The sequence below is a fragment of the Chlamydotis macqueenii genome, chromosome 4, assembly GCF_036417535.1.
Source record: "Chlamydotis macqueenii isolate bChlMac1 chromosome 4, bChlMac1.mat, whole genome shotgun sequence".
NCBI lineage: Eukaryota > Metazoa > Chordata > Aves > Otidiformes > Otididae > Chlamydotis > Chlamydotis macqueenii.
The window spans coordinates 17,537,282-17,555,287 of record NC_141559.1 but is presented as its reverse complement, the minus strand read 5'-3'; the positions used below and the strand labels follow the sequence as shown (position 1 = coordinate 17,555,287).

General features: G+C 36.2%; 1 protein-coding gene across 2 annotated transcripts in view; it reads left to right on the top strand.

Annotated features, from left to right (window-relative positions):
• Nucleotides 1-18,006, top strand: part of LRBA (LPS responsive beige-like anchor protein) — a 423,660-nt gene that overhangs the window by 51,836 nt on the left and 353,818 nt on the right. For both annotated transcript variants that reach the window (XM_086746251.1, XM_086746250.1), the window contains exons 6-17: nucleotides 3,614-3,735; nucleotides 3,840-3,966; nucleotides 5,195-5,314; nucleotides 5,612-5,758; nucleotides 6,607-6,804; nucleotides 7,462-7,595; nucleotides 8,890-8,998; nucleotides 9,107-9,259; nucleotides 10,279-10,447; nucleotides 12,405-12,484; nucleotides 13,987-14,049; nucleotides 15,848-15,945. In XM_086746251.1, coding sequence (XP_086602377.1) covers nucleotides 3,614-3,735; nucleotides 3,840-3,966; nucleotides 5,195-5,314; nucleotides 5,612-5,758; nucleotides 6,607-6,804; nucleotides 7,462-7,595; nucleotides 8,890-8,998; nucleotides 9,107-9,259; nucleotides 10,279-10,447; nucleotides 12,405-12,484; nucleotides 13,987-14,049; nucleotides 15,848-15,945 — 1,520 coding nt within the window. The remainder of the gene's footprint in view (nucleotides 1-3,613; nucleotides 3,736-3,839; nucleotides 3,967-5,194; nucleotides 5,315-5,611; nucleotides 5,759-6,606; nucleotides 6,805-7,461; nucleotides 7,596-8,889; nucleotides 8,999-9,106; nucleotides 9,260-10,278; nucleotides 10,448-12,404; nucleotides 12,485-13,986; nucleotides 14,050-15,847; nucleotides 15,946-18,006) is intronic.

Here is an 18,006-nt window from a genome sequence, read left to right as displayed (position 1 = left end):
TGGGGAATGGGGGTTGTGGCCACTTCATCACATGTTTTTGCTACTGCTTCGTCCTCACACTCTTCCCCTGCTCCACTGTGGGGTCCCACCCATCAGAGATAGTCCTCCACAAACTCCTCCAGTGCGAGTTGTTCCCATGGGCTTCAGTTCTTCATTAACTGCTTCAGCATGTGTCCCTTCCACAGGGTTGCAGTCCTTCAGGAATAGACTGCTCCAGCATGGATGTCTCATGGGGTCACAAGTCCTGCTGACAAACCTGCTCCAGTGTGGGCTCCTTTCCACGAGATCACAGGTCTTGCCAGGAGCCTGCTCCAGTGCAGGCTTCCCATGGAGTCACAGCCTCCTTTGGGTGTATCCACCTGCTCCAGCCTGGGGTCCTCCACAGGCTACAAATGAATCTCTGCTCTAGTTTTAATCTCCATGTGTTGCAGGGGGACAGCCAGCCTCACTGTGGTCTTCACCAGGGGCTGCAGGGAATCTCTGCTCTGGTTTCTGGAGCACCTCCTCTCTCTCCTTCACTGACCTTGGTGTCTGCAGGGATGTTTCTCTCACGTATTCTCACTCCTCTCTTCCAGCTGCTGTTGTGCAGCAGTTTTTTTTCCCCCCTTAGAATCATAGAATAGTTTGGGTTGGAAGGGACCTTTAAAGGTCATCCAGTCCAACTCCCCTGCAATAAGCAGGGACATCTTCCACTAGATCAGGTTGCTCAAAGCCGCATCCAGCCTGGCCTTGAATACTTGCAGGGATGGAGCATCCACAACTTCTCTTGGCAGCCTGTTCCAGTGCCTCACCACCCTCACAGTAAAGAATTTCGTACTATTATCTAGTCTAAATCTACCCTCTTTAAATTCAAAACCATTACCACTCGTCCTATTGCTACAGACCCTGCTAAAAAGCCTGTCCTCATCTTTCTTATAAGCCCCCTTTAGGTACTTGGAAGGCTGCTGTGAGGTCTCCCCAGAGCCTTCTCTTCTCCAGGCTAAACAACCCCAGCTTCTCATAGGAGAGATGCTCCCGTCCACTGGTTGTCTTTGAGGCCCTCCTTTGGACTCACTCCAACAAGTCCACCTCCTCCTTATGTTGAGGGCTCCAGAGCTGGATGCAGCACTCCAAGTGGGGTCTCAAAAGAGATGAATAGAGTGACAGAATCACCTCCCTTGACCTGCTGACCATACTTGTTTTGATGCAGCCCAGGATATGGTGAGCATTCTGGGATGGAAGCGCACATTGCTGGCTCATGTTGAGCTTCTTATCTGCCACTGCCCCCAAGTCCTTCTCCTCAGGCCTGAATGCTGTCAGGTTGGTTAAGCACGATTTGCCCTTAGTGAAGCCATGTTGGCTGTCACCAGTCACCTCCTTGTATTCCATGTGCCTTAGCCTAGTTTCCAGGAGGATCTACTCCATGACCTTGCCAGGCACAAAGGTGAGACTGACTGTCCTGTAGTTCCCTGGATCTTCTTTTTTTTTTTTTTTTTTCCGTTTTAAAAATGGAGTTATGTTACCTCTCTTCCAGTCATCGGGAACCTCACTAGACTGCCACAACTTCTCAAATATGATGGTCAGTGGCTTGGCAACTTCCATCTGTGGGTTCCCTCTGGATCCACGGATGCATCTCATCAAGTCCCATGGACTTGTGCACATTCAGGTTCCTTAGATGGTCTTAAATACTTTCTTAAATATGTTATCACAGAGGTGCTACCACCATCACTTTGGCCAGTGGTGAGTCCATCTTGGAGCTAGTTTTGTCAGACATGGAGAGAGCTTTTGGTATCTTTTCACAGAAGCCATCTTTATAGCCCACTCACTAGCAAAACCTTGCCATGCAAACCCAGTGCAGCCTTACATCCAGTAACCTTTGCTGGTGAAACCACAGAAAGTGTTGAACTAGAAGTGGCCATACTTGCATTTGGTAGTTCTTTTAATGATCAGATGATGTGAATAACATATATTGCTTGTAAGAATTCTCTGAGAAAACTGTGCATACTAGACTGGAAGAGGATTAAATTTAGCAATGATTAGTCTTTTGATAATCGTACAGGTGACTGATTCACTTTTAAGTTCTCTGGCATTGACTTGGAAAAGAATTTGAAACTAAATAGGTAGTTGGAAAATACTGTGCGGAATCTTCCGTGGGAATTTAAGCGTATCAGCACTTTTGTTCCTAAAATCGTAGGATGAAATAGTATGTTCAAAATTTCATGCTTAATTCAGAATAAGATTTTAATAAGGCTTATCACGTTACTCTTTCCAGTTTTCTTCACATAAACCCACTACCTTTCTGCCTCAGTGACTTGAGATAAGATTTCACCAACTTGATGACACAATGAATTTCATTTGGATTGAAAACTTCAGACTGAAAAATGCAGACTACTGGAAAAATGCTTTCTGCAGTTATGTTTATTACATGCAACAAAACTTGGCAATAGACAGAATTTTTTGTTGTTGTTTTGGCTATTTGTGTACTGGTTTTGTATTTAAGCTCTAATAACTGTGTTGAGTGCTTGAATTGTATGTGATAGCGGAGTGCCTCAGTAACCTTAAAGTGAATATTCTTACAGATTTTTAAATTAAGAAGTTTTTTAAATTAAGTATTTAATATAATTACTCCGAGGTCCATTGTGAGTTAAACCAAATGATAGTGCTACCAGTTCCCGAAAGTTGGGCTCAGAGACATGCAGACTGATTAGTTAGCTGGTATAGATAAGGATTTATAGCATTTTGTTTGGACAGGGGTAGCTGACTGGAGCGTGAAAGCGTAATAAGAGTCTGGTGACACTCCAGTTCTTTGATGTTTCTTGTTCATAGGTGTTGATCATCTGGACAGCATCTTTGATCAGAGGTTATGGCGGTTTTAGTTGAAGTGTGTATTGCAAATCTGTGCAGCAAAACAGCAGAAAGTTAATAGTAATGTTAAAAAAAATCCCAACCAGACGATGAACCTTACACAATAAAACCCAACTGTTTGAAACAAAGGGTCCCACCACACAGTTTATAACCTAAGAGCTTTTGAGCTAACGTAAACAGACTGTTTGATATGAGGGTTTTGTCTGGCGGGGATTGTATTACCTTTCTTTTAAGGAAGTTTGTAAGTCTGGCATATTCTAATTGGAAGGCTACATACATGAGTTTCAAGAGAGAAGAGAATCTTGTAAGTGAAATGTATATGATTCCCTTTTTGTGGCAGGCTTCTTTTAATAATCAGTTATTTTCCTGAATACCAACACTACGTGAAAATAAGTTTATAAATGTGATTATTCTGTCAGGTTACCACAAAAGTAAATCAACTTGAATTTGCCTTTTGAGGAGTTTTTATACTGTAAGGCTTCCACCAAAGCATTTAATTTTTGAAGTGTGGGTTACTCTAAATAATCTTCTTTGAGATATAAAGACCAGTTTTTAAATATTTAGATTAATTAAATATTTTAACAATTGAGTACAAAAAGCACAGAAGTTACGCCAGATTTTTTTTAGTCTAGAGAAACTGTACCCGTTTGTAGTGTACATATTAATGTATCTCTGTATCAGTATACATTTGTAGTGTGTATCTTAAACTATGTACCCTTACTATTGTGGTGTTGATCTTTCTACATGAATAACTTTCTGATTTCTTTAGGCTATTGCCTTACCTCCTATAGCCAAGTGGCCGTACCAGAATGGATTTACTTTCCACACTTGGCTAAGAATGGATCCTGTAAATAATATCAATGTGGATAAGGATAAGCCTTACTTATATTGGTCAGTATTATGTAAAACCATATTTCTGATGTTCAATTTCTGTTAATTGTTCAATGATTTCTGCTTCCACGTATGTATGTGCTGATTTTGTTCTAATTTGTTAGTTTTCGAACAAACAAAGGACTTGGTTATTCTGCTCACTTTGTTGGAGGCTGCTTGATTGTGACATCCATAAAATCAAAGGGAAAAGGTTTCCAGCATTGTGTAAAATTCGATTTCAAGCCACAAAAGGTGAGTAAAAATAATGAAGTCTTTCAAACAGGTTTCATGACCTTAAAATGTAGCATAGAGGGAGTGTTGTGCCTATTAATTAGAGTCATCTTGCTGTATTAGAACAGTTATACTGGAATGAGCAAAACAAGTTTGTGTTTTGAAATCTTACTTCTTTTTGATTTTACTTATGCAATGTATAAGAGCTAGCTATAAAATGCAGTTTGCCAGAAGTTTTGTGAATTTGTAAGACTTACATGAATTCTCTGAGAACTCTTAGTACATATAGACAGCTTGAAAGTTGCAAGGCTTGTGATTTTTTTCCTTCTCTGTTTATACTGTGTTTTCTCCCATCTCCAGACATTCCCTTCTCCTTTTCCTAAGGAGTTTTACTGAGGCTCCTCTTTAATGTGGACAAATGGCAGAGTTATTTTAAGAAAGCATGATTGCTAACCCACATTTCATTTTCCAAATAAAGCTAGGACCATTAATAGGAGTGTGGTCTTCTTACATGTGGGAGAACAACAGATTCATTGTTGCAAGAATGTTATACTTTGTTCATTCGCATAGTCCAGAAAATAGTCTCCTTGCATTTGGTGCTTTATTCTCTGTATCTTTGTAAATGTAAGAATTAAAATATGGGTTGATTTTATTACTGATGTTCAAGGCTTAGTTGCCTATTAAGTAATATTATGCTGTGTTGAACATGTTTCGTTTTTCAATTAGAAATTCTACTAATGTTTCTGGAGCAACTGGTGTAAACATTTTATGGGAGAACAGACCTCCTCAGGAATTTCTTATCAGTAATCCCTTGCTGTAAATATGGATTCTGTTTGTGATAGTTTGACATGCACAGCCTTTGAAAGTCTTTAGTCTGGAGCCATCCTTACTCTTTGGAATGACATTTGCAGTAGTCCATCGTGCTAAGAGTAACCCAGCTTAAAACTTATTTACACAGTGGTTTCAGTGTAAATTTGGTTCAGCATTGCATGAAGATTTTTTGAGTTCCATGCCATAAATATCTTTTAAACTTCTGTATCTACTTTTTGTGGAAAAAATGGCATGTTATCCTTTGACACAGCTATGAAACAAAACTCACTGATGTCTTAATCTTTTTGACTTAAAATAAATCTTTCAATCTTAATTTAATTTGCATAAATAGCTGAATTTGTTCTACTATGCTCCACTTTAATGCTTAAGCTATTTTAAGTGTCTATAGAATTGTATAAATTGTTTTCTTATCATTTAGTGGTATATGGTTACTATAGTGCACATCTATAACCGCTGGAAGAATAGTGAACTTCGATGTTATGTGAATGGGGAACTGGCATCGTATGGAGAAATAACATGGTTTGTGAACACCAGTGATGTAAGTAATCCCTGTATACTAGTATTTATAGTTGATTGTCTTGATGGATTAAAGTTTTATTAATAAAGCTCTCCTATTTTATACATTTAAAAAAATGTTGAAATAAAATGAATAACTTTTTGGTAGAGGAGTGGATTCTGCTTTTATGTATCTCACAACTTAAAATTTATTTCTGCTGAGGCCTTCAAATGCTTGTTTATGTAAAAATGATATTCCCTGATAGTATGTATATTCTTTGCATAATTTGCTTATGTAGCCTAAGTTAAACCCTGTTACTGAGTTCTGTTTCCTTTTCAGACATTTGACAAATGTTTCCTGGGTTCTTCAGAAACAGCAGATGCCAATCGAGTTTTTTGTGGGCAAATGACATCTGTTTACCTCTTTAGTGAGGCTCTCCATGCTGCTCAGATATTTGCCATTTATCAGCTTGGACTGGGATATAAGGTATCTTAGAATTGACTGTAAAATTTCCAAAATTTAGTTCTGATAAGACTCACTATGATGGGTTTTAAGAATGTTGACACTGTTCTGAAAATGTTTACTGTGTAATCTTTTTATTAAACTCTTTCATGTCTCTTCTATAAGTGTTTGTGTTGCCTCATAAACTATAAGTAAGCATTAATTCAATTATTTAATTTCTTATTTAAAAAAAAAAAGTATTATTGCTTACTTCTCAAAATTTCCGTGTTGGTGATTGGGAGAGGGAGAACAGCACTGTTCTATCTGGCAAGGTTGACTTTTTCATTGAGGCTGAAAACTTTATCTCAAGTATAATGTATTTGTTTTAGAAATGTAGTTTTAGAGTTGATTGTGCTAGTCAGTTTTTTTAATGTGTGAAGTTAGTGCTGAGGATTAGTTTTTGTTGCAGTGATTTATTATTTGTTTTGTCATAGCCTGAGGGGCACTAATTGAAGACTTGTTCCCTAGCAGCTGTACAAACATACGCTAAGAAAGATGGTTCCTATTCTATCTGCTCTTCAATTATTAGTTCCTTCTGAGTGAACATTGCTGGCTATCATTCTATTTCCTAGCTAATGTGTTTCTTTTACCTTACCCACCATTTTGGGAATGTCACTCTTTAGGGGTCAAAAAAAGTTCTGCAGCTCTAACTCTGTAAACTTGACTTTGAGTCAGTTTTCTTGTGAGACTCCTTCTTTCTGAAATATTGCTAGACTGAAGAAGCAATGTTTTCGTCATTTTTTGGCAATAGTTGTGTTCTGAACTGTATTCTCAATGTGTATAATCTAATTTTTTTTTCTTGTTTCCTTCCTCAACCCTACTCCCCAATCCAGGGAACATTCAAATTCAAGGCAGAAAGTGATCTTTTCCTTGCTGAACATCACAAATTGTTGCTATATGATGGCAAACTATCCAGTGCTATTGCTTTTATGTACAATCCAAGGGCTACAGATGCACAACTGTGTCTGGAGTCATCCCCTAAGGACAACCCTTCTATTTTTGTTCATTCACCACATGCCCTCATGCTGCAGGTATTTCAATGTTCTTATGTATTTGGAGGATACGAGTGATTTCTGTTTGAAACCCTGAAAATCAAGTTTTAGAGGGATTTGGACAAGATGAACTGCTGATGAGTTGTGTTTTTTGGGTTGTCCCCACTGCTACCTCCCCTATTTCTTGAATTCATGTGGATGCACAAGAATCCTAAGAAAAACTTGTATCAAAGTTACAACCTAAAAAAATCAATATTACAAAGACAATGTTAGCTTTTCAGAAAAACCCTTCTTCCTCAGTTCTGACATATGCTCACTCCCCTACCGATATTACCTATCTCCCATCCTTTTCCCCATTGATATGGTACTTTCTTATTCCCTATGCTTTGAATGGCTTAATCTTTTAATTTGTCAGAAGCTTTTCACATGTCCTGTTCTAGAGTTTGCAAGCCACCTCCTGTATAGTCATCTGAGGATCTACACTGTAGACTGTATCTAAGGCAGTAGGTCAGCCAAACTGGGCAATTAGTGTGGCTGTGGCAGCCAATTTGTGTTTCTTACTGTTTCTTTTTATTTGGTAATAATACAGTTTTTATATTGAAGACATTTCAAACTAATTCTAACAAACTTTTTAACAGTTTCTGAAGGAGATTTCAATATTCCTTAATTCTTTTTTTTTTTTTTTTTTTTTGTCAGGATGTGAAAGCAGTCTTAACACATTCTATCCAAAGTGCCCTGCACTCCATTGGAGGGGTGCAGGTACTTTTCCCTCTCTTTGCACAGTTAGACTATAGGCAATATTCATCGGACCACATTGACACAACTGTTTGGTAAGTGCATGTACTTATTGTGTTCTGTTCCTTGTTTCTTTTTAAGCAAAGGAAATTACTTCGTGCTTTATTAAGTGGCATAGTGGTTTCAATTGTCTTGTGCAACAGTGAGTTATGTCTCATAACAAAAAGGTGGCCTTGTTACAGTCAGGACGTCAAAGTGAAGTGTTTACTTATACCAGATTTTCTATGGAAGTTCACATGGAGTCAAATTGTACATGCTTCTACTTCACAATTTTTTTTTGTATAACAGAATTACAGACCATTCTCTTGAGCTTATTCCTGTCATGAAGAAAGTCCACTAGGGAAGACTTAGAGAGAAGCTCCAGGAAGGATGATTTTTTGAGCTACATTAAGTTATTTCTTGGAAATTTTTTTTTTTTTTTTTTTGTTTTTACTTACCCTCAGACTTACTGGAAGATACTGTTACTCAGTGTTACTGCCAGGCTTTTCCTCTGGTTTCAGCTCTGTTTCAACTCTACAACTTCTGAACATTCAGGAACAGAAAATGGTGGACCTCTTAAGATAAAGAGTAGTATTAATAACAAAGGGATCGCTTTTTAGAATCTTGGTGTAATTTGCTCTGTTTCATTGCAATTGTAGTTTCATGACTGTTTAAAGATGATCTTCATCCATATTGTTGGTAAGAAGTGGTTGCAATGTTTCTTCAGCCAGTTTACACATTCCTGGGCCTCTCTTGAACTGACTCAGACTTGGACATCTATGTGATGAGTCAGAGATTTAATTCAGTTGCAAACTGGCCCAGGAATAGAGGGGTTTTCTGCTGGCTAAGGTCTTGATTCATAGGCACTAGTTCTGTGACACAAGGGGAGGGGCATGAATGTTCCTTCTGGCAGCAGCATGTTGAATTAGCTTGAACCAATAGTAAAGCTATGTCTAGAAAAATATTTCCAATATTTACTCATCTGAAAGCAGTAGGAAGTAGAATGGCATTTGTTACTGATCTTGCAGAAGTTTAAGTGAAATATGAAGCAGAAGGAAGTACACACTTAACTGTTGCCTTTCTGCAAGAACATATTTTCAGAAGAATTTTGCTATTGCACAGTTCTCAGAATACAGAATTTCAAGTTAGAAAAGCATTAATTAAAAGCCAGAAGTTAGAGCTTTCAAAATTTAGTTTTGCTTTTTGTTTTAAAAATTCTGATCTGAGTGTTTATATAACACATTAAATGTATCTGTGGGCTGTGTGATTCAAGTGTTAATTTGGAAATACTTTCTGTCTCATTGTGACTCTTTAAAACATTCTTTTTTACTAAATCATTATATTTTTCAGTTCTACTTTATTGGCTTTTATTATGGAGTTGTTGAAGAACTCCATTGCTATGCAAGAACAGATGCTTTCCTGTAAGGGCTTCCTTGTGATTGGATATAGCCTAGAAAAGGTAAAGCAAATCTTTCTTGATGTCTTACATTAGTGTTGAATTTTGTTTGAGAGGGATACTTTTCATGGACTGTGCGAGGCTCTTCCTTAAGCAGATCTTCTTTTACAGTCTTCCAAAGCCCATGTTACCCGAGCTGTACTAGAGCTTTGCCTTGCCTTTTCAAAATACCTGAGCAACTTACACAATGGGGTGCCCTTGCTGAAGCAGCTGTGTGATCATGTTCTCCTTAATCCTGCAATATGGATTCATATCCCAGCACAGGTAAAATTGCTTAATCTTATGCATAAGATGTATTTATGATGTATCAATTTGTGAGTGTCAAGACTAAACCTGGACTCCCAAGAATTATAGGTCCTGGCTCCCCAGCAGAAATCATATAGGAACTGTTTTCAGATTCTGCTTTTCTGCATGTAGCTGTCAAGTTTTGCAGATTCTCAGGGTTTTCAGGGAGTTTGGAAACCTGCAGCGTTCTGCAGACCAGATTCAGTAGTGACTTCCAGAATCCCTGACCCAGTCAGTGTTGTAGATTGAGAAGGAATGGATGGGTTAATTGGCAAAAGCCTAGCAGTTTTTCAGTGAAATTATCCTAGCTGTCAAATTTGAAGTCTTCATTTAAATTGAGATACTCCCTGGGCAGTATTTTTGTTTTGGTGAATCTATGTTCACTGAGAGTGAACAGCTTGGGTGGAAGCTTTCTGGTTGGTTCTACTTGAAACCTTCTTACCAAATTTTTTTATCCCCCCTGTAAGTGTTTGTTTTGCATTTCAAAAACTGAGAGAGCACTAATGATGCTACTGTTGAAGTTGTAAAACATTTACGTTTGCAACAGCTAAATTAAATTATTAAGCATTAAGTCATTATTTCTCAGAAGAAAAAGGGAAAAGATATGTAAATAATTAAGCCTACAATGGATACTTAAGCCTGTAATAAATGTGCATCTTTCTGTAATACTTCATGTGTGACCTTGTTCTGAACAGAGAGGTTGGACTAGATGATCTCCAGAGGCACCTTACAATCACAGGTAGCTGAGATTGGATGAATGCCATGCTTTCATGCTTCATGGGTGTGGACCAGCTTAAAAAAGTCACGGCACTCTATCGTTTTAGAAATAAAATGAAAATTTTCATCAGTTTGCTCTATTTTAAGAGCTTTGTGACTAAGCTGTGCAGAGAAAATCTATTTCTTTAAGACATTTTAATAGGTGAAATTTAAGAATGCAGTTGTCTGATGTGCTGCAGTTTTACTGTAATGATTTTTGATCTCCTGATTGGGTGTTGTAGGTTCAGCTGATCCTGTACACTTACCTATCTACTGAGTTCATTGGCACTGTTAACATATATGGTGCAATCCGGCGGGTTGGGACAGTTCTTTTGGTCATGCATACCCTGAAGTATTATTACTGGGTAGTGAATCCTCAGAATCGCAGTGGTATAACTCCCAAGGGCATAGGTATGTATTCGTTTCTACTCTCACAAGCTAATGTGTTTTTTAAAAAAAATGTTGTATACAATATATAAAATAGAACTGTAAATGTTTCAGAAAGAATTGCATTTTAAATGTGGTGGATTCAGTGTAACAGTGTAAGCAGTGTCCCTTTGTCCATAGGATATGCTTGAAAGCTTTTTTTCAGAAACTAGTGGAAACTTTCTTCAGAAACCATATCCTTTGTCACCAAAGACCTATGTGAATTAATCCTAGATAGAACTGGTCAGAGAAGTGGTAGAGTTTTGAAAGTGTAGAGCTGTGCCTGGGAATGTGGTCTCTGTAGAGCCTGTTCAAGTACTGGAAAGGCTTTAAGTGCTTGTAAGATCTATAGATTGTAGCAGTATAGCTGCAAACAGGCATAATGAGTTTATCTGACAGGCATAGAGATCTGAACTTGTTGGAAAACTGCTTTGTAAGTGTACTTTGTTGAGACAGCAAACTCATGGCAAAAGAAGTAATAAGAAATATAGAAGGCATGTTTAGTACTTGTCATTAACATGGAACACAGAACAATACTGATCCTAAGAAAAAAGCAACAGACATAGCGGCTTGACTCGGAAGTCCAGTACTGTAGAAGGAATTGGAAGAAGTGAAATGTGCATCAGCTTAACATAAACGCATGCAGGTGGAACTGGCACAGATAAGGCAATTAAGGCTTTTTGGGAGTATGGCTTTACAACTCCTCTAATTGTTGTACTGTGTTTTATGGGGTTGGGCACACAGCCTTCGTAAAGGGAGAATAACTTATATCTTTACTCTCTCCTGTAATGAAGAAAGACTCTGGAATTTCAGAGAGAAGCAGATGATGAAAGAGAGAGCTAGGGGTACCCGGAGTGAGTGCTCTTTAGATGTGTCCATCTTCCTGACACCAGCTTCTCAAAATGACCAACCCTTCGTGTTAAAGGGTTGCAAAGATTGTTGTGTAGTATTTTGCATCCTGGAAGGAGCAAAGCATTTATGTTTTCTCTTGCTTTTTAGTGAAGACATGGATTTACTTAATTAATTTCTGAACCGACTTACTGAGTCTGAGGCAAGTGTATGTGTAGGATAATCTTACTAATACAATTTAATGGCTTATTTTGACTAGACCGGTCTATGTTGAAAATAACTTTTCTTAAACCAAATATGCCTGTGAGCCTATACTGTATGAAACCAGACTTGTATGATCACTTTTGATTTGCTTTTCCCTGGTGATTAAGATTGTAAGAACTGTGAACCTATGAGCAACTGTGAAAACTATACCTAGAAATGTATTTGCAACACTTCATTTGCTTTCTGTATGAAAGCTTTTACTTGGCTTTGACATTTGGTTGCACCTGTTTTTATAACCTTGCCTCTCCTGGGAGCTACTCAGTGTTTAAAAATATTTCAGTGAAAGTCTGCTTTACACAGGAATGGCAGAAGCGAGTCATTTTGACTTTGAGTTAACAAATTAAGTCTTTGGCTTTCAAGGTAATCTTTATATATAGCATTGTAAGATTGATTTCTGTTGTGTTTGTAGACACTGTGTAGTAATGGCATGTAGTTCTTCATTTGAGCTTTAGCAGAAGAATTTTAAAACAAAAAATTTGAAATCTGGAAATTCTGACATAAATTTCTTATATCAGTCTTATTTCTTGGATGAAATAAGTTCATAAACACTGCAAGGAAGTGGTAAAATCATTAATTTAGAGAGGTTTAGAAAACTCTATTTAATAAAAGCCATGGTAGAACCTCACTGGTTGGACATTTTGATAAAAAACAGTAATAAAATGCATTACTATTTTGTAGTCTGAAGTGGAGGAAAGTGGAGTAAATAGAGGAAATTTTACTTAGAATTGTCCCCTCTTCACCCAGAAAAAGCCTTTTATTTTTCTTTATGTGAAAATGCATACTATGTTAATAAAAATTTGCATTTCATATATCTACTTTTTTTTTGTAGATGGACCACGGCCTACTCAAAAAGAGATTTTATCTCTGCGAGCATTCTTGTTGATGTTCATTAAACAGCTAGTGATGAAGGTAAGATAGCTGTAAATGATGACAGAGTATCTAACTTTCATAAAGAAAAGCACTTTGTAGTGTTTTTTTAAGCATATTGAAGCTGTAAACAAGTAAGTAAATAAAAATGCCATGTAAGGTGCATCTTTTTGTTCTGGTTCTTGCCACAGACAGCAGTGCTAAAAATACATTTTTCTCCCTTTTCAGCTGTTTTTGACTAAAACTGGAACTGTTAAATAATAAATTTAGAAATGTTTACTACTGAGGAAATAAGTATTTTATTATATATTTTGTTTTTTATAAGAACAATATCACCTACATCAGATGAAGACTAAAGAGCAACATTTGACATTATATGTTGTGGGCCAGTGGGACAGAGTGTGATACAAAAGAATAAGTTTTACAACTGTTTGGTAGACATTAGAGGAATATTGAAATTCAGCAGTTCTACTGCTTAGGGACTGTTCTTAACCCTTTCCTGTTGTAAGCTCTGGTCTCTCTATTCTTCTCTGCCTTCTGTAGACTGTCCTTTCTGTATTTGAATCTAGCTCTCTTTTCCCCTCTTCCTCTGTGTTGCTAAGGGGACCAGTATGCTCTCTGTGCCGCTACCCTTAGCGCTGGCGGTATGGAGGAGTAACTAACAGAAAAATTCTGCTCTTGCCTCTCATGCTCTTTAAATCACATGTTCTGCAGTTGAAGTGTCAGGAAGAATTTAGCTGTCAAACTCGAAAAGACTTTCATTAAGTGTTAACTTCATATTTATTTATTTATTTATTTATTTTAAAAATTGTCTGAGATTTATAACTTGGACAGTTTTAGACAGTGTCACAAGGACGGTAAAAAGTATGTCCATCATAAAAGGTTGATTCTTCTGCAAATTTTCTATTTGTACACAGTGGTGCAAAATCTTTTCAGGAAATGAGACTTGCTTTAAAAAATAAAAGCCCTAGAAATGAAGAAGCTTGCTTTTCCCTTCCCTAATCCTATTCTTAGAAACTGTTGGTTTTTATTTTATTTTCACCAAAAAGACCTCAAGGCATATTCCTGACACAGATACCATAAATGATTGAAAATTCTGCAAAGTTGGGAGCAACTGAACATAGGATTCCGTAATGGAAACTAAGAAACAAACTCGGCATAGCGAACAGGCTTGTAATTAAGCATCTAGATCTGCTTTTGAATCCTCTTTACCACCTTAATTTAATTCTTCTGTTAATAGGGAGCTCTTGGTTCAAATTATCTTTATCAATTAACATGTGTTATTCTAACAATTTAATGTACTATATTACTATCTAGCTTATTTTTATGCTTGTATTGGAGTTGTCTTAATGCAATTTATAACCTTCAGTGGGTATTTTTTGGGTGGGGAAAAAGCTACCTTCCATCTATGAAGCTATTTAAGTGAAAACAAATTTGTCTCATGGGACTTGCTCTGTATATAACCATGGATTGTAATAATGCTTTTTTGGGAACAGTACTTTTGTATTTGTAAGATGATAGTTAAAACCTGATTGTTTTTAAAGGACTATGGAATAAAAGAAGATGAATTGCAGGCTATCCTCAATTATCTGCTCACTATACATGAGGTAATTTTTAATTTGAGGGGTATGCGGGGGGGACGGAAGTACTACTTCTGCTGCTTATGACCACCAAATACTTGAATATTTTCAAATATTACTGTCTTTATGCCACAAGATGGCTCTGTAGAGGAAGTAGCAAACATTGTCCAAACTTCAGTGTAGTGTGCCTTAAGGGCTATATTGTGATTTAAGGGCTATATTCAATGTTAGATTGAAGTTCATTAAGCCAGTAAGTCAAAATGGTTTCTTATGTTGTTCTGCAGACTGATTTACCAAGCAGAAAAACAGATGGTGAGGCTGACTTAAAAAAAAAAAAGACAAAACCATGTTTTATGCTGCCTAAGTAATATTTTTTGGTTTGTTTTTCTCTCCTTTTTATTTTGGTTCTTAAATAAAGCAATAAAATTGAAAACGTGCATTAAAAATAAAGATGTATGTTAATGGCATCAAAGAAAAGCATATAAACTTAATTGGGAGAAAAATGTTGGTTACCACTGATACATCTGCATCTTCATATTTTAGCACCAGGAAAAGGCACTTTATGCCAGATGCAACATCAAAGACTGGGGAAATGGGGACATAAATCTAACTGATCTCATTTCTGTAAGGGTACTTGAAATGGGCAAAATAAGGAATTAATTGAACTTCAAGCAGTATGGATTTTTTTCTTTTCGTGTTTACACCTAAATTTTCCTTTTGTTCTCTGTGCTGGTTGCTAGTACTTGGTAGTACCATGGTCAGGCAATTTAAGTAATTCTGCCTTATATGGAGATGTGAAAAATAGGACTTTTGGTAACATGTAAGAGTAAACAAAAATAGCAGAAACTTTATATAGCTTTCTGATGAGGATGTGATATTTTGACTATCTTAGCAGTTTGTATAGTCAAGTCTAACAAAAAAAATATCCATGAATGCTGAATCCCACAGAATTAGTTATCTTAGTTGTAAATTCAGAAAAACATAAACAAAAAAAATAAAATTCAGCCTTCTCGTGGGGCTCATTCGTCAGTGATAGTGTCTGTGATACAAGATAATAATATTGTCAGGTAACACAGTTCTTTGGGGAGTGCAAAACTGGTTTTCTAGTAGAGTAAGAATCGGAATACTTGTTCAAAAGTGTTGGAAAGTGTGTTCTGGTTTTTTGGAGGGTTTTTTTTTTTTGTTTTTTTTTTTTTTAACTAGGCATTCATTTTAATACAACAAAGAATGTGAAAAGAAGACAGTTGATTTTGCTACTTTGTAGGTTATTTTTATTTATCGTTAACTTGGATCAAATTAATGTAGTTTAGAATACTTTAGAATAATAGTATGGAAAACTTTACTGAGCAGCTTGAATTACCCATTTTAAGTGTTGTCTGCGGCAGATGGTGGTATTTTTTTTTCCTGGGGTGGACATTTGTTACTAGAAATTTTGCATTAAACACCACCCTGTGCCCTAGAACATGTGCAGCAGTTTGTTTCTAGCTCCTGTGCAGTAAAAGAGGGGGAAATATACGTGCAAACAGATGAGCATGTGCGTGGAAGGAAATAGCATAGTCCAATAGTCCATTCCCTGTCAAAGGCTTGCATCCCAGACACAGATATATCACTTTTCACTCTAAAAAATGAATGAAATTGGTTTTCTGGTAATATTTTCCCTTGTGCTTGCCTTCCAGCTCTTTTGATCCCGGCCTAATTGTTTTGATCCTTGGTTTACTATTAATGTCTGGATCATTTTGAAATGTTTTGTAGTGGTTCTTTTAACTAAAATATTGTTCTAGCATACATGCATTTTTAATTCAGATTTGTAACTTTTATTCAACAGGATGACAATCTAATGGATGTCTTGCAGTTGCTTGTTGCTCTGATGTCAGAGCATCCCAGTTCTATGATCCCTGCTTTTGATCAGAGGAATGGATTACAGTAAGTTTGAATTTTATAAGTTGGCAAAAGGAAATAGTATTTTGACCATACAATTGCTTCCTAGAGTTCCATTAAATCTGAAAGGTCCTCATAAGTCTAGGTGTTGCAGTCTTAGTCTCTTCGTCTTGGGAGATTTTTGTATCCACGTGCTCTTTTGATAAGAGATGATGTTGGATTTATTTTCAATGAGGGCTTTTTTTAATATCTCCAATCTATCAGTCACACTTAAACAGGTAGTCATCAATTTGAGTTAGTCTATACATCGATGTTATGTCTTCATCTACTAGCACTTAGTCTTTAGCCTCCTGTTCTTCCATATGTTTTAGAAGTGAAAGTGAATGGACAAAAATAGATTCAGATAGTTTTCTGATCTTTAGTAGCTTGCTTTTTTTTTTTTTTTTAAATGTGTAAAGCATTATGGGACTTTTGCAGAAGAAATCTTTTGTTTAAATTTAGCACTTTGTGGTATGGATTGTTTGCAGTCACTTTTTTCTAACAAACAGAAAAATATTGTTTAACACTATTGTGAGAGAACAGTAGGGAAAGTAGCCAATTCTACTAACAGTAAAAGCACGAGAGAAGATCTAAGAAGATCTAGAAGACTAAGTTATGACTGATTTTGTGTTGCCCTCAGAGGGTGGTCACATTATTGAACTCTTAATTTGAAATGAACATGCTTGGACATAGTGGGGAAAAAATTTGAAAAGGGAAACAAATATAAAAACTACTCCTAGAAGGGGTATGTGGGGTAGTAATTCTCTCTCAGTGTAAAGGTGGAGTCTCATTTCATATATCTTGTTGCGCCAATTGGTTAACCTCTATTTATACCTAGATTTTTTTTCAGTTGTCCTTTCGCAAGAGACAACATTCAGGCACATTCAGAATTGTTTTCTCCCCTTTTAGTGCTAGGCTGCTTTTTTTTTTTTTTTTTTTTTAACCACTTTTCTTCAGCTTTGACTTCATTTGTATGGTAATGTATTATGCTATGAGAAATTAATAAAAACTCAAATAATAAAGTATTTGAATGTCGTGTTGGGTCTGCAATGCAATATGTTTGTTTTTATTTAACAACTGGTAGTAGACATTTTCTTTTTTATGGACTAATATATGGGCAAGTCAGTATGAATATGAGTCCACAGTGAGAAATCACTTTGTTTTCCTGTCTCATCTTGCTCCTGTATTGTCTGCAGTCACTTAATGGATTGTTTGTATGCTTATTGATACATCTATTTTTTGCAATTAAAATACCATATTATTGAAATTTTAAAATAATTTTATTAAGCTTTATAAATACTAGGAGTTTTTTAATAATTAAAAATTTAAAAGTAACCAATCTACTGAAGAAATAATAAGTGTAAAGAAACATTTCTTTCCTATGAAATTAGGTAACCTTCATACTGTTCTGTTAAGACAAGCAGGGAAATGGATTGTATTACTAGAATGTTGCATCATGGGCTTACTTGTTTGTTTGATTCTATACTTGCCGTGGCTGCAGCTTTCTCCAGGATAGGTGATCTGTTGTAGATAACTGGTTTTTAATAACTTCTGAGTTTTCACCGAAATTCTTATGTAGAACTAGGTGGTTTTTTTTTTTTTTTAAATGTATTTTAGTTTATGTATCCTGGGTAATATTTTTAAGTACGTAAAAGTGAAGGAATATATAACTAGTGATGAGTGCTCAGTTATGTATAGAAAAGGCCTAAAAACTTGAATAAGTCCTTTGAACCCTTTACAACTGACTGATCTAAAATGTGGTGTTGTAACATGGGGTATTTTTTGAAAGACTCGAGAATTGTTGAGATTAGATTCTTTTTTTTCTTACACCTAATAAAGTGATACAGATTTCCTCAAAAGTTTACTCAGAAAATATTCACAGTAAAGGCTGAGTACTGTGCCTTCTGTTCCAATGTAACTTCACAGAACATTAGGAAATTAATCTTTTTTTTTTTATATTTTTTTTTCTTCTCAGAGACAGCTTAATAATCCATGTAGGTATAAGCTGAATCATATTTCCCAAATTCAAAGATCTCTCCAATACCATGAACCATAGCCCAGCTAAAA